A 16,501-nucleotide genomic window follows, 5' to 3' on the forward strand; every position below is an offset into this window, starting at 1 on the left:
ATTACATGTGGTGTTCCCAGGCAGAATTGCCCTGTGGCGACTAGATGTTCCAAAGCTCTACCAGCTTCTCCTCTTTCAGGGTGGGGTAATCGGGGAGTGGTGATAATGTTGGCAATCCCTTTGAACTTTTGATACTCAGCACAGGGTATTCTTGTAATTGTTCTTTCTGTTGACTTGCTCCTCTGTGCACTCTGGAGCTGGTAGTCCTGACTGAGTTTCCTGTCCAATAGTAATGGAGTGAGCATGAACGAGGTGAGACAATGATATACCCAAGCCAACACACCGGGCGTGCAGCACACGTGTACTTTTTTCCTATCTACTCTTCAGCCATTTATTTATGCTATTGGATTAGTATCCGTGAAAATGTTATGTGACTTGATGTGTTTCAGGTGAAAACTAGCGTTGCTGCCAACCTGGTTGCATTTATTCTGGCCCTGGTAGCGCTGGTGATCCACATCATGGAGCTCACTGCCGTAATGACGATGGTAGATGAAGAGAAAGACTCCGAGGAGGAGGAACCGAGGTGGACGCAAAGGGGAGCAGGCGTGCATGTGAGTATCTCATTAGGCCTCCAGAGTAGTGCATCCCCATCAATCTACTCACATATTGTATCGCATATCTTGCTTCACTGCTTTAGTTCCATGTCATATGATATGATAGGTTATTTATAACTCGCTTAATACCCAGATGTTTCTAAGCTGGGGACCTGGGGCTCGAACCTGTGGTGCTCCGTGTCATCTTGCCTCCTAGGCGAGCACGTTGCCCCTGAGCTTTCCTTGCGGGACAAAGTAATACTTTGTCTGTTTGGAACGGTCTTTCCATACACAATCTGTTCACTAAGTAAGGGCCCATCAGCACTTTACAGCCTATAGGAACACTGCACCAAGCTTCTGTAAACGATTCTGCAGTACTGTCGCACGATCGTGCAGCAGCACTGCATAATATAGCAGTAAAGTGCCATGCTCCTATAGTAACAGGCGGCTGCACCCCTATGTCAAGTTATGTTAGGTTAAGAGTTTTTATACTATGCCAGTCAGCGCAGCTAGACGGCAGTAATTCAGCAGTGCCAAAGCTTGTTTCGAGAGTGGTGTATTGCACCCCTTCCAGGGGTCCTCCTAGACCTTGGTCTGCGAGAGAATGGAAAATGGGAGCAGAGATAGAGAAAGAGTTAAGGGTAGAAAGGTTAAACATGTGAAAACAATGTCTAGTCCAGAAAGGGAATGAGGGGTAAGAAAGGAGTTTGTGATCGATTTCATGTCTTTAGGGTTAGTGGGGAAGGAGCAAAGCCAAAAGGGCACATGTTCAATGCTCCACTGAAGAAGTGCATGCCCACGTGGCCAGTTACTGGCACTTGCAGGGAAATGCTGAAATGGGTAAGTACTTGCATGATGGGCTTGAGATGTGCTCCAGCGTACCGCTTCTAGCATGGAGACCTCAGGGAGAAATCCAGAAATGGCCAGACGAACTGTCGGAAGTGACAGAGGCCAGAGTGGACTCTGCATAAGGCGAATACGTTGGACACTCGAGGAAAGAGAGATCGTGTATGTGTGCCGGCCATATTTGCATGGCCACATACTGAGGGACAGGTGCAGTGGGAAGCAATAGCATAGGATGCTAATACTATATTGTAATATGTTTTCTGGGAGTATAGTCACTTCATAGATCTGTACCAGGGGCTGAGTGGTAACAGCTTCCAGGTGAAAGCAGCCTAACACTGGAACTCCCTACCACCCTCTCTAAGGACACCTCAAACTTGCACACACTTTAGACGCAACTATATCCATTGGATAAAGAACAATGACCACTAATACTATCCAGCCCATTGCACCGCTCTATACCGTGTAAATTATGTTTATTTGTAAACTTTTTGCCTTCCATTGTCCCATTGTAATTATTGTAATGCATTGTAACCTGTAAGCAAGCTGTGAATAACCTTGTTGCTCCTGCGCCCTCATACCCTTGGGTCTGGTGCGCAATACAAATGAATAAATTAAACTAAACTAAACTGAGATTCTTACATGACTGTCCCCCTTAAGCTTACGGAAAACACTGTGGATAGTGTCGTCGTGTTGCTCCACGTTTTTAATATATTTTGGAAGTATTGTTGTCAATAAGGTGAATGCACTGATCGCTTCAATAGAAAATACCTGCAAGATGTTTCTGAAGCGTAACTCGTTCCTTTATCAACGGACCTATGTAAACAAAACTGAATCAAATCAAAGTGTCAACACTCAAAACCTACTCCTGTTTTAACACATTCTATCCAATATGTTTCAGCATGTTCTTCTTAACTGTACAAGTTACTTTTATGTACAAACTGAGCACATTTAAATAGAAGTTTCGAAGCGCAATCGTCGTGATGTTCATTCTTCCTCTGCAGCCAAGTGACATCTGGCGTGGTGATTCAGTTTATTTCAAAAACTGATTCTTATAGAGTAGTGAAAACAGACTCCTGTCCGATTGCATTATCAGATGTGTAGGGCCTTCTTAAGAATATTTTTAACAAAAGAGCTGGTTTGTTTCAAAATAGCACCCACCAAGGGATCATTTAATCCTCCCGGATTTTGTGAGTTCTATATCCAAGCCATTGTCGCGCTCTGAAACACTTGTGTACGAGCGCGATAGAAATAAAATATCAATATCTAAAAATAGTTCTCTTTTTTTAATGCAGCCATTCTTTTTCCACAGCTCAGACGTTTTGGGGCAATATCTAGTACTTTAAATCATAATTGGGGTTTCTGGTTTTCATTGATTGTTTTGCCTATTTCATTGGTGCTGTTCCAGTGTTTTCCCAACATTTTCAAATCTGTGTAGATCATTGTTTTTACATTGTTTTGGGAAATAATGGAGCAGAACCATGTTTTTGAAAAACATGTTTATTAATATATTTATTAATATATATATATTTTGGAGTAGAAATATCATGGGATATACAATGTTCTCAATGGACAGGCTATTGAGGGAACAGTCTCTCAAAAGGGGTAGCCAACAGGCTGCCGGTAAGGAAGCCGGCAACAGATGTCAGTAAGACGCTGTCCCTGGAAAGGATGTAGGCACTTTTGCATACAGAATGATGCCCTTTATCAATATCCAGGGCAGGCTCTGTGATGTGTGCGGGCTTGTATGACAAAGGATGTGCAGGAATCTCTCGTCTGCATATATATTGACATCATTGTGAAATCAGACAATTATTATGTTGCAGGAAATGACATGAGTCTTTGATACTTCGTGGCATCATGGGAAGCAATATTACAGGAAATTGTCACGAGTAAACCAAAAAACGAACACAATTTGTGATGTGCACTAGAATGAGTGGGATATTTTGTTTCTATAGTACAATGTGCATGTAATCCTTTGCAAAGCCTTATACTTTTTATGGATAAGTAACAACGAGAACAAAGGATTTGACAAGATCACCTACTCCAGTTTAGTGATGATGCCCAGTCTGAAACATAGAATTTTGACCACATATATCTAACAGACTCCAATTGGTAGAAAGATGTGTTTTGTCTTTCAAGAATATACACATATCATAATAAACATTCCAACAAACATATACATCCTTGTAGAAATATGTTAAGCAAAAAGAGGATAATTGCGGCTTTGTTTCCCCATCTTGTACAGAAGCCTGAATGTATCTGAATGCAAAGCAGCATGAGAGTACACAATTTGTTGATGGGATCACCTGGTTTAGTCCTAGTTTTACACATGGATTCAAGTGGACACTATGGAGGGTCAACAGGGCCTCCACGTGCTGAAGTAGGAAGGGCCTTAAAAGCGTAACAATACCGTGCAACAATGTACTTTGACATGGACTCCTTAGACACCCACCGCCCTCTCTCCTATTGTTTTTCTTATCTCAACATGTGTGCAGGAACAGAAGCAAATAACCTGGGAGCATGAATGCAGACACAATATTACATTGTTTTTATTTGTAAAAGAAAAAAATGATTGTGTTGTAGCCAACCTTTAGCCATTTTCATTTTTGGGGCCAATTGACTGCATGGTCGTAAAAACGGCTAAAGGTTGGCTACAATGTCTCAAAACAGACCCTGTTAACTGAAAAAAAAATCTACTTTAAAAAAATGAAAAAGGATGTAGATTTTGCAATGCCTCTCCGTGTCTTAATTTAGCACTACATGTATAGGAATAGCGACAAAGACGGCCTTAGGGCACTTTCATGTATGCTGCAAAACATCCATGTTTAGTTTAAAAAAATAAGCATTTGTCTCTATTTTGAGGTATTGTGGACCACTTAGAAATATGTTTGTTTTTGGGGTGCGTGGATTCATGGTCACATAAGAAGGCACAAAACAGTCTACAATTGCTCAAAGTAGCACCTGCCCACTAACAAATACCTTTTACAAAGAAAAAAGATGTAACATACATTTTATGGTGCCTGTGCATGTCTTATTGAAACCCTACTTTCGAGGGAGCGGGGGAAAAGGTTTTTGTTCATTTTTTGTAAATATAAATAGGCCAGTGGTCAAGGGCTATTTTGAGGAATTTTGGCCAATTTTGAGATCTGAATCGGCAGCCACAAAAATGGCACTAATTTGTTTACAATGCCTCAAAATTGCCCAGAACAACCAGTATATATATACATATATATATATATATATATTCAAGTGAAAAACTTTAGTTGCAGGGACATTAAAGTGAGCAAATACATTGTAACAAAACCTTTGAAATTCAAGGAAAAACCTTTAGTTGCAGGGACGTTAAGGTGAGAATTTAACGCAACAAAAGCCCTGAAATTCAGCTAAAGCCACCTTAACTTTGTGCCCCTTGTTGTACAGTCTATGGCCACAATAATGACATCACAGATCACATCACTGACAACATCACTAATTAGATTACAACAGTAACTGGCATTAAGCATGGCCTTTAGCCATGGTCAGTGTGCATGACCAAATATATTTTAACTCATGAATGGGTACTAGTCATGGCCTTCAGTTATGGACAGTGGTCACAACCTTCACCGATGAGCACTGGATATTTTAAAATACCAAGAGGCTAACAGCCATAGATTGTGGCCTTTACCAGTGGATACAGCTTTCAAATGTGCCCACTGTATATTATATACACTGATCAGGCACTATAGCACAATACTGACCACAATCTTTGGCTGGGCCCACTATATATTTTAACATATAAATGATGGGCCACTAGCGATGGCCTTTGACCTTGAGCAGTTTGTACATCTTTTGGCATGTTCACTGTATATTTTATTTTAAAATAATAACATGCAGAAAGCGATGGACTTTGGTTGTGCCCAGTGTGTATTATATAATACTAACCAGCCACTAGCCATGGTCTTCAAAACAATACTAGCCAGTGGCCACAGCCCTTTGGCTGTGCCGACTGTATAGTCTAACATATTAATGTGCACTAGCTATTAGCTATGTCCTTTAGCCATGGCCACTGACTACAGCTTTCAACTTTGCCTACTGTATATTTTAAAACCATAATGGGCTGCTAGGCATGGCTTTTATCCATATACATTGGTATTTTTGAACACTAACCGACCACTAGCTGTGGCCTTTGGTGCTGGCCAGGGACCCCAGCCTTTGTCATGGCCAAGTCCACGGCCTAAATTGCTATTAAGGTAATCAAAGATTTCATGAGCTAACTTATAAATTAGGTTATGTCTAATTACATTATTGATTTAATCAGTTATATACAATGTAATTAGTGTTGCCACCAGTGATGGGATCTGGGATGTCATCATTGTGATCATAGGATGCGTAACAGGGGGCACGAAGTTAAGGTGGCTTTAACTGAATTTCAGGGGGTTTGTTGTGTTAAAATCTCACCTTAACAAACCAGCAACTAAGTTTTTTCCTTGAATTTCAGTTTTTTAAAAATTCCATAGATTTTTAGAATGCTTCCAGGTCACTAGCATGGTCTTCGGCCATGGTCAGTGGGCACGCCACATTATATTTTAAAACACTTGCAACCCATTGCTCAAAGACATTCATCAATCATAAACTGATTTTGTCCTGTTTTGAAAGTGGTATTGTTATGTATAAAAGATTGCAGGCTTTGAGAACTCCCAATATTTTTAGGCAATGCGCAGTGAGATTAAATTATTTGTCATGGACCACACACTTTGGTTAAGCAGCTCCAAGCCCCTTGTTTTATGGCCGGTCTCGTGGTGACTGTTGTGATACATCACACAACCCCAACTAACCACATTTAAGCAGCACTGAAATGGGCGAAAAATGACCGGTTGCAGGAAATAACATGCCCAGGTACTTTCTGCACCCATAGCGAAAATCAAAAGCTGGCACCGTTGAATATACTCACAGTACATGAACATATATCTTAAACTGAAATATACAAATGTAGTTCATTTGCCCTTCCCCTTAGAAGAAAGTGCTCAAGACAAAATAGCATTGGACTTTAAAAATAAAAGTAATGAACACTACAAAAATAACTAGAGAGAGGAAATGTTCCAATAAATATGCTGGCAAAGTATAAACGGTGCTCACCTTTTAAACCCAGCAAATTGTTGCGAAATATTCCCTGGAAAACAAAAGCCCAATATGAAACAAGTGCTTGCGGTCCTGTGAGTAAGCATCTGCACTGGGAACATGACAAGCTGAGTAAAATCCTGGTATCCAAATACTTGAGCAAGCTTACCAACCTCAAAAAAAACAAGGGGTTGTGTCTGCCCTCTGAAGAAACGTTATGCTGTCCACCCACATGTGTCTTTTACATGTGCCCTGTAAAGCAGCCACAATTACTCCTCACCCCCCATGTGTGGCTTTCAGCAGTGCTCTGCTTTATAAAGATAACCTGAAAATTACACATACCATAGTGTCAATCAAATATATAAATCCTTATAGAACTATGTTGGGCAATAAGTGTACAATTGCGGCATTATTCTCCCCCATCTTGACTGAGACTACAAATACCATAATGCAATTCAGCAAAAGGCAAACAATTGTCTGAGTGCAAAACGTTCAAGGACTGACCGTAGCATGGTTCAAAACAAATTGTGGATGCTGTGTTTTATGAGATATTTAAAACTAAGAAAACCTACAGCGTTAAGGACTTAGGACTGTCTCCCATCCAATGCAGTAACCAGGACTGACATTGCCTAGCTTCAAAGCAGGTTCTGAACCTGCGTAGCTTCAAAGCAAGGAAAGGGCCGGCCTGTTTCTCTAAGTGGTCTTGTAACTTTGGCTCATTTGTAGGACAACATTGCCTGAGGAGGCTGGCCCGTTCACTTTGAAGCTAAGCAGGGTCTGTCCTGGTTACTGCATGGATGGGAGACCTGGATGGCAATCAAATATAACAATGAATATCGGGATAACAAGTGGGAAAAAAATGCTTTCCTGCCCCCCAGACCATCACCAAGTGCCCCCTCATCTGTGCCAGCTCCCCTCACTCCCCAGATGGCCTCCTCACCTCCCTTGCCCTCTCACTTTCCCCCACAGCACACGCTGTTTCTGTGACACAGTTTGCTTTGAGATGTCAGCTATTCAAGGCTACAGAAAGCTTTGTGTTGCCAACTCAGTCGCTAGACCCCCTCCAACTCCCATATTTCACTTGGTGTCCTTTAGCCACCCCTCCACCTCTAGCCTGATGGCATTTGCATGCTTTTTGACCTGCAAATGGATTTTTTCTTGCGTTTAATTTTTTGATATTCTCGGCTATAGCTGCTGTTCGCTCTCGCATAGATCAGTCTTCCAGTTTCTTCAGACTACATCTTTATTTAGCTTCAAAAAGTGGGCATTAAAGAAAAATATATAACACACTAACGCATTTCACCCGACCTGGGCTTTGTCAGAATGTGCACTATATTGTTTCATGGAGACAAATATACAAAATCATAGTCCTTCAACTATTATTGTGGCCCACATCAGGTCTTATTCTTACAATGCTGGGGCAGAGCGTGATCTTTGACTTTTTGGATATTTAGAAGCGCTTGAGTTTACAAGATGGGGAAAGTAAGGGAAACCGACTATAGAAAGAACTTAAACTGTCCCACTGATGGGCAGAGTCAAGCATTTATTATTTATCACTCACACCTGACTCCACTTGACCGTTTTCACAAGTCTTTTTCAAGAGAGAGAACGAGCTGGAGATGGTGCCTGCACCAGACGAGTCAAGGCACAGAGACTGACGGGAGCAGAGTGCTGTAGGAGAGTGGCATGCCGATATGCTTACCTGGTGTCTGTGAGGAGCTGCAGCTTGGTGAGGGAGCTGTCTCCAAGGAGCCGTATTGAGGCTGCCTGCATCCTGCTGGCAGCGTCCAGGAAAGTGATTGTTCCCTTGGAACCTGTGCCGGCCCCACGGGTGTCTGACGGGCAGGTGGCGAGTCCCTGACCACAACCCTGTGTATCTTGAAGGGATCGCCAGTCAATGCGACGCTGCCAGGTGAGTTTCTTGAAAGCAGTGAAAAAGCAACTCAGGAGTGTGCATGTGACTGTAGTGGAGCAGGACAAAGCCACAGAATATAAAACAGCACAGAGCGAAAAGCAAGTAACAGAAGTTAAAAAGGTTTTTAAGCTGAAAGCGATTGGAAAAGAGTGCGAAAGACACGAAAGTGGAAAGCGGAAAGTGTATAAAGAAGTGCTAAGTGAGTACAAAGAAAGAAAGGTGCAAATGAGCACCGGGAGGGCAGAAAGGCGGCAAGTAACTTCTAGGAACTCAACGTGGCAACAGTAAAGACAGACACTAGTGATCACAGTTCCAGGGTGTTTATTGAACTATAAATGCAGGATGGAAAAACTCCTAACCTAAATCTAAGATTGGAGCAAGCGCCAACCATCAAATGAAAAATAGGTCTGTCCTAGTGGCGTCATGTCAAAATAAAAGGGCCTATACTAACAAAAATATATTGCCAATTCCTTACAACTAATTACAGAAAGAGTGTGGGATAGGGTTTCAGTAAAGAAAAGAAGTGTTCCAAATAATAAGTCAGGATGTGATTGCCGGGGGTCTCCCTTCCCCACATTTTCAGCACGGGACAAGGTGAGACCTTGGAGCACAGCACAGGCTCGAGGTTTCTCAGCAAAAGCCGACAGTTCCATTCCTGCTAGTACAGTACACGCTCAAGCTTTCTCTGCACGAGCTGACCGTTCCGTTCCAGCTATCAGGTTCTTCGATCGTAAAGTCTCTTTGTATTAAAAAGTCTCTTGCCTTCGAGGCCTGGTGTATCCAACAAACACAAACAAAAAGTGATTTTCCACAGTTCATGTTGGTTGATGGCTTCACCCCTGGTATTCAACAATCCTAAGGCAGTTCCCTTCTCAGTGAACTTTGGGTGACAGCTTTCCACCCGTGGATCTCCCTTGACGGGGCTTGGATCCCAAATGACAAGGGGGACACTTTTTTTCTCACTGGGCCTCATTACAACTCAGGCGTTAAGGGTTAAGGCCGTCGTTAACCCTTAACGCCTGATTCCGATTTTAACGGCTGCTTTTAGCCGCCGTTAAAATCCATGGCGCTAAACCGCCTTGGTGCTAATTACGCCACCGTAATTTACGGTGGCGTAATTAGCGCCTTCCCCACTCCCATTATGCCCTATGGGGCAAAAATGGGAATGGGGAAGGGTAAAATGGGAAATGGGGATTTACCGCCCCACTCACCTTGGAATGGGGCGGTAAATCCGCCATCCACCATGGTGTAAACATAGTTTACACCATGGTGGTAAAGTTGGCGTACTTAACGCCTGGGTCGTAATGACCCCCACTGTCTTGCAATATTTCTTGCTTTCACAAATCTCAATGTCTTTTTAAACAGGTTTTTGGGCTTTGCCCCTCATTACTGGTTTCCCTCTGCCGGGTTCACTCTCACCGACCTTTGGTTGTTGGCTTCCCTCTGCCGGGTTCACTCTCACCGATTATTATAGACAGTTCATCATGGGACTTTAGGCCTTGCCCCTTCTCATTAGCATCCCTCTGGCGGGTACACGCTTGCTAATTTTTACAAAATACAGTTCATGTTTTTCACCATGCGGGATTCACTTCCCTTAACTTTCTCAATCATCTGCCGGGCAAAGTCTTTCAACGGTACAGAGGATTATACAAGACCCCTGTATGACCACTTTGACCTCTTGTCGCCTCTTCAGCAAGGGCTTCTGGTTACAGTAGTATTTCTACCATCAGGTAATCACCCAGAGTTTCCTGCCTGAGCACCCACGTGGTACCAGTATCCTCTATTGCTGGTTTTCCCCCTTGTTCCTCAATCGTATCTTTAACCTTTCAAAGTTCAAATCAGCCGTTAGCTACTTTTCGTTCAATCTCTTATTGATTCGACTCACCGGCTGTGATGAACCGCTTGCCTTTCTTTATCCTTGGAGTCAAGGTTGGTACCACCGAGACCAACGTTCTTCCCCGGCTTGGTTATCAGCGGAGGAGGGTCTCGCTTACCATAGACATCTGCTGCAAGACATGCTAGTCTTTGTTTGCAGTCTTATGTTTCCGTTTGCGGAGGTTTCACGGGCCAGGCTAGGAAAGGGCAAGGCCACTTCTCTCTTTGTCACCCCCTCAGTCTGCGCCGTCTTTCTCCTACTCTTGAACTGCCATGCTGAGTTAGCTCTTACGTTGTGCGGACTGCCTTGCTCGTCCTGTGCGTTCGTGTTCCACCTTTTATCCCTGTGGGCAAATGAAAAGGCCGTCAGGGGTGTGTGATTTTGGTCAATTGCCTGACTTTGCATTGACCCTTGTGTTGGGACATGTCAGGTAAACAGTTTACAATTAGTCCTTTGTGTTTTATGTCGAGAGAAAGTGCTCATGTCAGAAAGGGGGAGGGGTAGAGTGTTCTGCGGGATAGGAAGCGAAAGTGGTGTTATATGGAGTTATAACCCTCGTATTGATGATCTCGGAAGGGTAGGTTTTGTAGGATTTGTGAAATGAGTAGGAGGGTTTGTGGAGCAAACAGGAATAACTGGGATCATGAAAACAACTAGGGGAATTGTGGGAACAGTAGTTTTCTGTCATAATAGATTTGGTGTTCGGAAAAGAAAAACCAGAGGGATGTAGAGCCGAACGATGGGGAGTATTTGAGTGGAGATCAGGAAAACAAGGATTTTGGGACTTGTGGGTTTTGATGGTAACAGGGTGGTCGGATTTTGTTAAGGGAGCTTCTTTGAATGGAAAGGAAGTATAGGTGGAATAACCAAGGAAAACCTCAGGGACTTTGTCGCCCTCCTCCTCAGTATAATACTTCTTTGCCCTCTGGGCATTCCCCTGAGCATAACCCTGGGCTCCCTACCCAGGTGATCCTCCTTCGCTCGTCCACCCCCTGGGTTGGGAAATGAGTGAAAGCCCTCCCTTGGCCACCTGAATAAGGGATTTCTGTGGTCTGCTTGGGAGAATACTGTCCGGTTTCTTACATAACCCACAACGAAAAGAAGGGTGCAACTGGGCACCGAAAAGACAAGCGAAATGTGCAAAAGACACAGGAAGGAAAAGGAAAGTGTCAGGGGCAAGGAAAAGGTGAAAGCAAGCGAGAGGCGGTGCAAGTGTGCACGAGAAAGTAAGGAAGGTGCAAGTGTGCACAAGAAAGAAAGAGACAAAGGAGAACAAGGAGTGCGTGAAGCACCTAAGGGTGAAAGGCTTAAGAAGGAAAAGCAAGGAATATAGAGTGGGAATACAGATCGGAGTGGTCACGCCTAGTAGGATCAAAGAACTTGACGGTTTCGAAAGTCTCTGATTGTGCCCCACAAGTGAAATGTGTATGAAAGAACTGTGTTTAAAAGGGAAGGTACATCCTGACAAGTTCAACTTGTATTTGAAACCGAAAAGGGCCTAATGATGAAAGCAAAGCACATCCTGACAAAACAGAATTTGTGTTGGAAACTGAAAGGGGCCTGAGCTTGTGGGAAGAGATCCCTGATGTCAGGAACTCACTGCAGAGCCCCTGAGTCCTGCCACTGTGTTCACGGGTAAGGAGAGTGCCTTGGCCCTCATTGATTCATCGCCTACCACGGTTGTTAGGAGACCGGTGCAGGACGAGCCTGGGGTCCTAACGCTAGTTTGCGTCATCCACGTTTCCGGCTCCGGGCGTGGTATCTACTCACGCTGTTGGGTCCTTTCCTCTAGTGTGGGTGCATGTCGCGCCAGAAGCCTTTGTAGTAGGAGCATGTATTTAAGACCTCAGAGACCGGAAAGCTCCATTCTCACAACGGTCATTTTTGCTTGTTTCACTGCAACCCCCCAAGCTAAAAAAACCTCCTAGAGACCTTCTTTTGGTATCGTGCTTCTTTATGCTTTCTTTTGGATTAGGTAATTAGATTTTGGTCTTGGTTTTGCCTTATTTTAAGGTAATCTCAACAGACATCATGTTCAAGGCAGAATGCCAGTAACATGCAGGAAAGCCTTGTTGCCTTCTGTGAATGTGTCCTGGTATATCTTGCACCCATCCTGTATAATACTTACCCATATACTTGTCTCCCCCTTACAGCTCCTGTTGCTGGGTTCCCTTTCTACTATCATCCGGAAGGGTGTGTGTCAAGTAGCACTCCGGGGGGGCGTGGCTACGAGAGCCATGTAGGAGGACGCGTTCCAGCGGAGCTCCCGAGATCCTGAACAGATCCGGCCAAATTAGTGCGGTACGACTGCTTATTGAACACCGACGATATGCATGCCAGCGTGTGAAGGTGCTACCTAAGCACTGTGAACTTTTGGAGGTCATAGTAGCTACGACGGCGAAGATCGGAGAAGAAAGGTCGAGAGACGCTGAGAACAAAGGGCGACCCAAAATGGCCGACATAGGCCCGAGACGGAATTGAAAAGATTTGCGGGAAGACCTAACCAAGTCAGCGTGCAGTGCGCCCACTCATCATTCAGCAGACCTGCACATCCTCAGAACCATGTCCAGTAAGGCAGTGCGACCCAAGGCGAAACAGCCCACGCTGGACGACTTCACCAAAACGTCCCCGGGCCCGGACGCCACCAAGAATAAGGATGCACCGGCCGTGGGTGGCACGACGACTTCGAGCTCTAACCAAGAAATCCTGACAGCGATTGCGGACCTGAGAGCGGCCTGGGAGTCGAAAATTAGAACTGGCTGTCTCTGAATTAAAAACGGCATTGGACCTCAAAGTTGGGGAGGTCCAGGAGGACGTCAATCTACTGAGACAAGACGTTAGGGTTCTGGCAGAGCGCACAGAGTCCCTGGAAAAAGAAGTTGGCCCGAATACGGCGGACTGTGCCACCCACAAGGCAAAACTGCACGCCCTAATCCAAAGGGTGGGCAACTTGGAAAGTAGAGCGGAGGAGGCGGAAGGACGAGCCCGTCGCAACAATATCCGCATTGTGGGCCTACCGGAGGGGACGGAGGGCCGTGACCCTACTGACTTTGTTGAGACCATGTTGCTGCAGGAGATATCCGGAGGGGCCTTATCCCAAGGCTTCGCAGTGGAAAGAGCACATAGAGCCCTAACGAGGAGGCCGCCTCCCGGAAACCCGCCCAGACCCATCATTGCCAAAATTCTTAACTATCGTGATCGTGAAAGAATATTGGAACATTTTCGAAAAGGAGGCACGATCAAGAGAGGAACAGCAAACATCACGGCGTATCCGGATTACACCCTAGCTGTGCAGCGGAGCCGCATGAACTTTGGGACTGTGAAACGGAGGCTGAGGGAGGCAGGTTATAAATATATGTTGCTTTACCCTGCAAAACTGAAGGTTATACAGGCGCATAAAACTTTATTTTTCGAGACCCCAGAGGACGCCATGGAGTGGCTCGACGCACAGGGGTGCCCTCAAGAATCGGCGGACCTGCCCCAGAAGGACTCGGAAGAGCTGCGGAAGGCGTAAAATGGCGTCGCAAGATGGCGCGACTCATGGACTCTGAGACTTGATTATAGTCGGTTCGGAACCTTCGGTATGGAAGGTCAGTTGGTTGCACTGTTTGTCACAAACACTGGGATTATTATCGAACGGGAGCCCCATGGAGCGATACTCTTTCCCCACAATTGCTTAGTTTAGGTGGCCATTAGGGCGACCTCACCCTACTGGGCTCCGTGCACTGATCGTGATTGCGGAACTAGATGTGGGGGTGCCTGAGCTCTGTTGTTGAAGCTGGGCAACAGTTGGGGTGTGTGGTGTTGGGAGGAGGGCGGGTGAGGGAGGGGAAAGGGAGTTGGAGTTTGGTTGTGTGTGTGGTTAGTTTGGGAATGAGCTTATTCGCGGAGTGGCTGCAGTGGGACGCCTTCTGTGTCATGAGAACCGCTGGAGGTTCCTGTAAGTGGGGTGGGAAGACACATAATTGCCATGGGTGACCTCAAGATTGCCACCTGGAACGTCCGTGGTCTCAATAATTACCTGAAAAGAAATAAAGTCATGTTATATCTTAAACGACAGAAGATCGACATTGCCCTGCTACAAGAAACGCACCTGACCCAACATAAACTAGACCTTGCAAAGAAAAAATGGGGTGGCACGGTGGTGGGCTCCCCGTACTCGGCCTATGCCAGAGGTGTGCTGATCTGGGTGGCCCCGCATGTCCCACTCAGAATTGTACGAGAGGAGGTAGACACGGAGGGTAGGCTGGTAATACTGAGGGCACTGATTGAGAACAGAGGACTGAGTATTATTAATACATATGCCACCAATCAGAATACTGCTGTATACTTCAAGACTCTATGTACACGCCTGGGCCCGTGCGCAGAGGAACCGATCATCTGGGGGGGGGGCTTCAACTGTGTTCTTGACCCCAAGATAGATAGGTCCGACAGTAAAGTGGACAGGCCCACCCCAGCGGCTAGGGCTTTACGGGTACTATTAGACGACTTTGGACTAGAAGATGTCTGGAGATTGAAACACCCCACGGCCTTGCAGTACTCTTATTATTCGGCCCCTCAACAGTTGCATACGAGACTAGATTACTTCTTTGCCACGCCAGAAGTGGCGATAGCAACTACACAGATTGAATACAGAGCGAGGGTCCTGTCGGACCATTCGCCCTTGGTGATGGCCTGGCAATATGGCCGCCCCATGGGGCGGATTCCAACATGGCGCCTTCGGGCGGAGGCGCTCAGAGACCCGGTCTTTAGAGAAGATATTAGAGAGACGATTATAAGGTACTTGAGGAGAACACGGGCAGTGTGGATTCGGCTGGTACACTTTGGGAGGCCTTCAAGGTGGTAGTGAGGGGCGACGCTATTTCCAAATCAAAGGGCCTTCAGGGGGGGGTTCTAGCCGAGCTGGAGAAAGTGGAGAAAGAATTGGAGCGTGAATGTACCAGAGCGGGGGGACACAGCCCTAGTACTCGAATTACAACAACGATGCTCGGAGCTTTGGGAGCGGCTTTGTGACCTCAACTACAGGAAATACGTGGAGAGGCAGCATGCAGGCGGTGACAAAACTGGTCGCCTACTGGCATGGCTTTATAAGAGGGAAACCCCCAGGGCCCCGATCTTGATGATAGAAAGGGAAAATGGGAAGGAGGCTCACACTCAGGAAGAGGTTAACGCTGCTTTCTTAGATTATTATAAAGCACTGTATGAGGACAAAGGGGAAGACAATCTGGATAAAATCAGGGACACACTGGAAGATATGGAACTGGCTAGGATTAGTGCAGAGGAAAGGGAGGAGTTAGATGGTCCCATTACGCTAGATGAACTGGAAGAGGTGGTGAAACGGCTGCCTACTTGCAAGACCCCGGGCACTGATGGACTCCCGAGTGAGTTCTACAAAACGTATAGCGCAGAGATACTCCCCCCCCATGCTGGAGATGTATAACGAATCATTTGAGGGAGGGCGATTGCCGGACACGCTCAGAGAGGCGCTGATCGTGCCGCTACCCAAGCCTAACAAGCCGAGACAACACTGTGGGTCGTACAGACCGCTGTCGATGTTGAACCAAGACAGTAAGATCCCGACAGCGGTCTTGGCGGACAGGCTGCGCAAGGTCATCGGCAGACTGATACACTCGGATCAGACAGGTTATGTCCCTGGCAGGACTATAACCCATAATCGTAGGCGGCTCCACCGGGTGATAGAAGAAGGGAAAAGAAGAGATGAGGAAATGGCAGTGATCTCCTTAGACGCAGTTAAGGCATTTGATTCGGTAAGGTGGCCGTGGCTGTTTGCGGTCCTGGGGGAATACGGGTTTGGGCCAGGCTATATCAGATGGGTGAGACTGCTGTATAGCCAGCCAACGGCTAGGGTGCGCACGGGATCGGTGATATCCGATAAGTGGCGCCTAGGTAGGGGTACTAGGCAGGGATGTCCTTGGTCCCCGATGTTATACATATTGGCCCTGGAACCCTAGCGGTATATCTTAGACAGCAATATGACCTGGTGGGCATCGAGGTGGGAGGAGAGAGCCATTTGATATCCTTATATGCCGACGACTTGCTGCTGTACCTAAAATATCCGGAAGAGAACCTCCAGTATGTTTTGGAGGTCATGCAGAAGTATGCCGAATTGTCCGGCATAGCGGTTAATCCCGGCAAGTCGAGCATGTTCCCCCTAGGGTACTATTCGAGGGTCCCCACGGAACGCTTACCGGTATTGCCCGTGCCTTGGGCAGC

The 16,501-nt window shown here is 45.8% G+C and overlaps 1 protein-coding gene across 3 annotated transcripts in view; it reads left to right on the forward strand.

Moving 5' to 3' along the window:
- Nucleotides 1–16,501, forward strand: part of LOC138513754 (membrane-spanning 4-domains subfamily A member 15-like) — a 249,455-nt gene that overhangs the window by 192,476 nt on the left and 40,478 nt on the right. For all 3 annotated transcript variants that reach the window (XR_011281807.1, XR_011281808.1, XM_069628842.1), the window contains one exon: nt 390–551. Coding sequence is in view for 1 of the 3 variants with exons in the window: in XM_069628842.1 (XP_069484943.1) it covers nt 390–551 (162 nt within the window). In the remaining 2 variants the exon portion in view is untranslated. The remainder of the gene's footprint in view (nt 1–389; nt 552–16,501) is intronic.

The sequence above is a fragment of the Ambystoma mexicanum genome, chromosome 12, assembly GCF_040938575.1.
Source record: "Ambystoma mexicanum isolate Mex_15411 chromosome 12, UKY_AmexF1_1, whole genome shotgun sequence".
Classification (NCBI taxonomy): Eukaryota; Metazoa; Chordata; class Amphibia; order Caudata; family Ambystomatidae; genus Ambystoma; species Ambystoma mexicanum.